General features: G+C 45.2%; 1 protein-coding gene across 1 annotated transcript in view; it reads left to right on the top strand.

Moving 5' to 3' along the window:
• The first annotated feature begins 3 nt into the window (after positions 1–3).
• Positions 4–1,465, top strand: part of RPSA (ribosomal protein SA) — a 3,530-nt gene continuing 2,068 nt past the window's right edge. Inside the window, exons 1-2 of the mRNA XM_010076392.1 lie at positions 4–228; positions 759–877. Of these exons, the coding sequence (XP_010074694.1) occupies positions 96–228; positions 759–877 (252 nt within the window). The 5' untranslated portion in view covers positions 4–95. The remainder of the gene's footprint in view (positions 229–758; positions 878–1,465) is intronic.

Raw genomic sequence — 1,465 nt, 5'->3', positions numbered from 1 at the left:
ATGGGGCGGAGGGAGGTGGGAGTCCCGCGTGGCTGAGACGGCTGCTTGTCCCTCTGTAGGTTCCCTGTCGTCGCTTCCAAAGGGAAACCCCCACAATGTCCGGAGGTCTCGATGTCCTGCAGATGAAGGAAGAGGATGTCCTCAAATTCCTGGCTGCCGGGACCCACCTGGGAGGCACCAACCTTGACTTTCAGATGGAGCAGTATATCTACAAGAGGAAAAGCGATGGTAAGGCCCTGGTTGGCCCTGGGTGGGCAGCAGGGGTTTTGAGGGCGTGGCTGAGGAAGGCAGGAGGGTGCTGATGCTTGAGATCTTCGGCAGTTTCTCCATGGCCTGAAAGGTGCGGGCGTCTTTAGTGATTGAATCAAGTTAGTAGGAGAAGTAGGACAGCATACGGATTTCAGAGCTTAGTAAATAAATCGCAGATGATTTTGAGCACTTGTGCTAGTTCTTCACTATAGTAACGAAATGGTTTTAATGACTCAACAGTGATTTGTGCTGCTTGTTTGCATTGTTCTTCAGCGTGAGTTGCACACTGTTAAAAGACTGAAGCTCATTCCAGGCCCCGGTTCACGTTGATAGGTGCTGGAAGTGTGCTACATTAAAACCATATGAAAGGGTTTTCCTTGAAATAGCTTTACACTGATTAGAATTTTGGAATAAGGTCAGCCATGTGGCAAGTTTAATTGCAGAAGAGTGCTGTCGTGTTTCAGGATCTTGTATTTGCTGGTTGCTCTAAAGCCTTTTGTCACCAATAGGTATTTACATCATCAATCTGAAGAGAACCTGGGAAAAGCTCCTCTTGGCAGCCCGTGCCATTGTTGCCATTGAGAACCCAGCTGATGTGAGCGTTATTTCTTCTAGAAATACTGGACAGGTATGGACGTTTGTTGGTCATGAGGCCTGCAATCTCGGGAGCAGGACTCTCTTGCCATGCTTTGTTGTCTGCCAGTGGGAGCTTGATGAAAAAGGAAGAAGCACGAATTTTGGCTCTAGGAAGATTTTTTTAGGAGTTTTTTGGGCTGCACTTGCAGCTTAGAAGAGATCAATTGAAACTCAGCCCTATGTCTGTAGTTTCAGGGTGTTAGCTTTTTTTTTCTTTCATATCCTCCTTTGGGTACTCTGTGTTGGATTTCTGGAATATTAAGGGCTAGTCCTCTGTTGGGTGTGCCTCTGCTCCCCAAAAAAATTCTGTGAGTCACTGACAGTGCTTTTTGGGGACAATAAGTGGCTGATAGAAAAGTTTTTAAGTAAATAATTTGCTCTGTTATAGACCAAGGTGTAGTAACCAGTATATTTTTAGTTTTGTCTCTAGATTTTTAGCAAAAAACTTCTGTCATAGAAGGGGACGCAAACTTTAAATCTAATTAGCCACTGAAGTTTATCTGTGAGCTTAGTTTCTTTGGAGTAACACAGGTGGTGCGACAAACATACAGGAAGAGTATGAGTGACATGGGGTGCATTT

Source organism: Pterocles gutturalis, unplaced genomic scaffold (genome assembly GCF_000699245.1).
Source record: "Pterocles gutturalis isolate BGI_N339 unplaced genomic scaffold, ASM69924v1 scaffold27713, whole genome shotgun sequence".
Taxonomy (NCBI): Eukaryota; Metazoa; Chordata; class Aves; order Pterocliformes; family Pteroclidae; genus Pterocles; species Pterocles gutturalis.
This window is presented reverse-complemented; position numbering and strand designations above follow the sequence as displayed.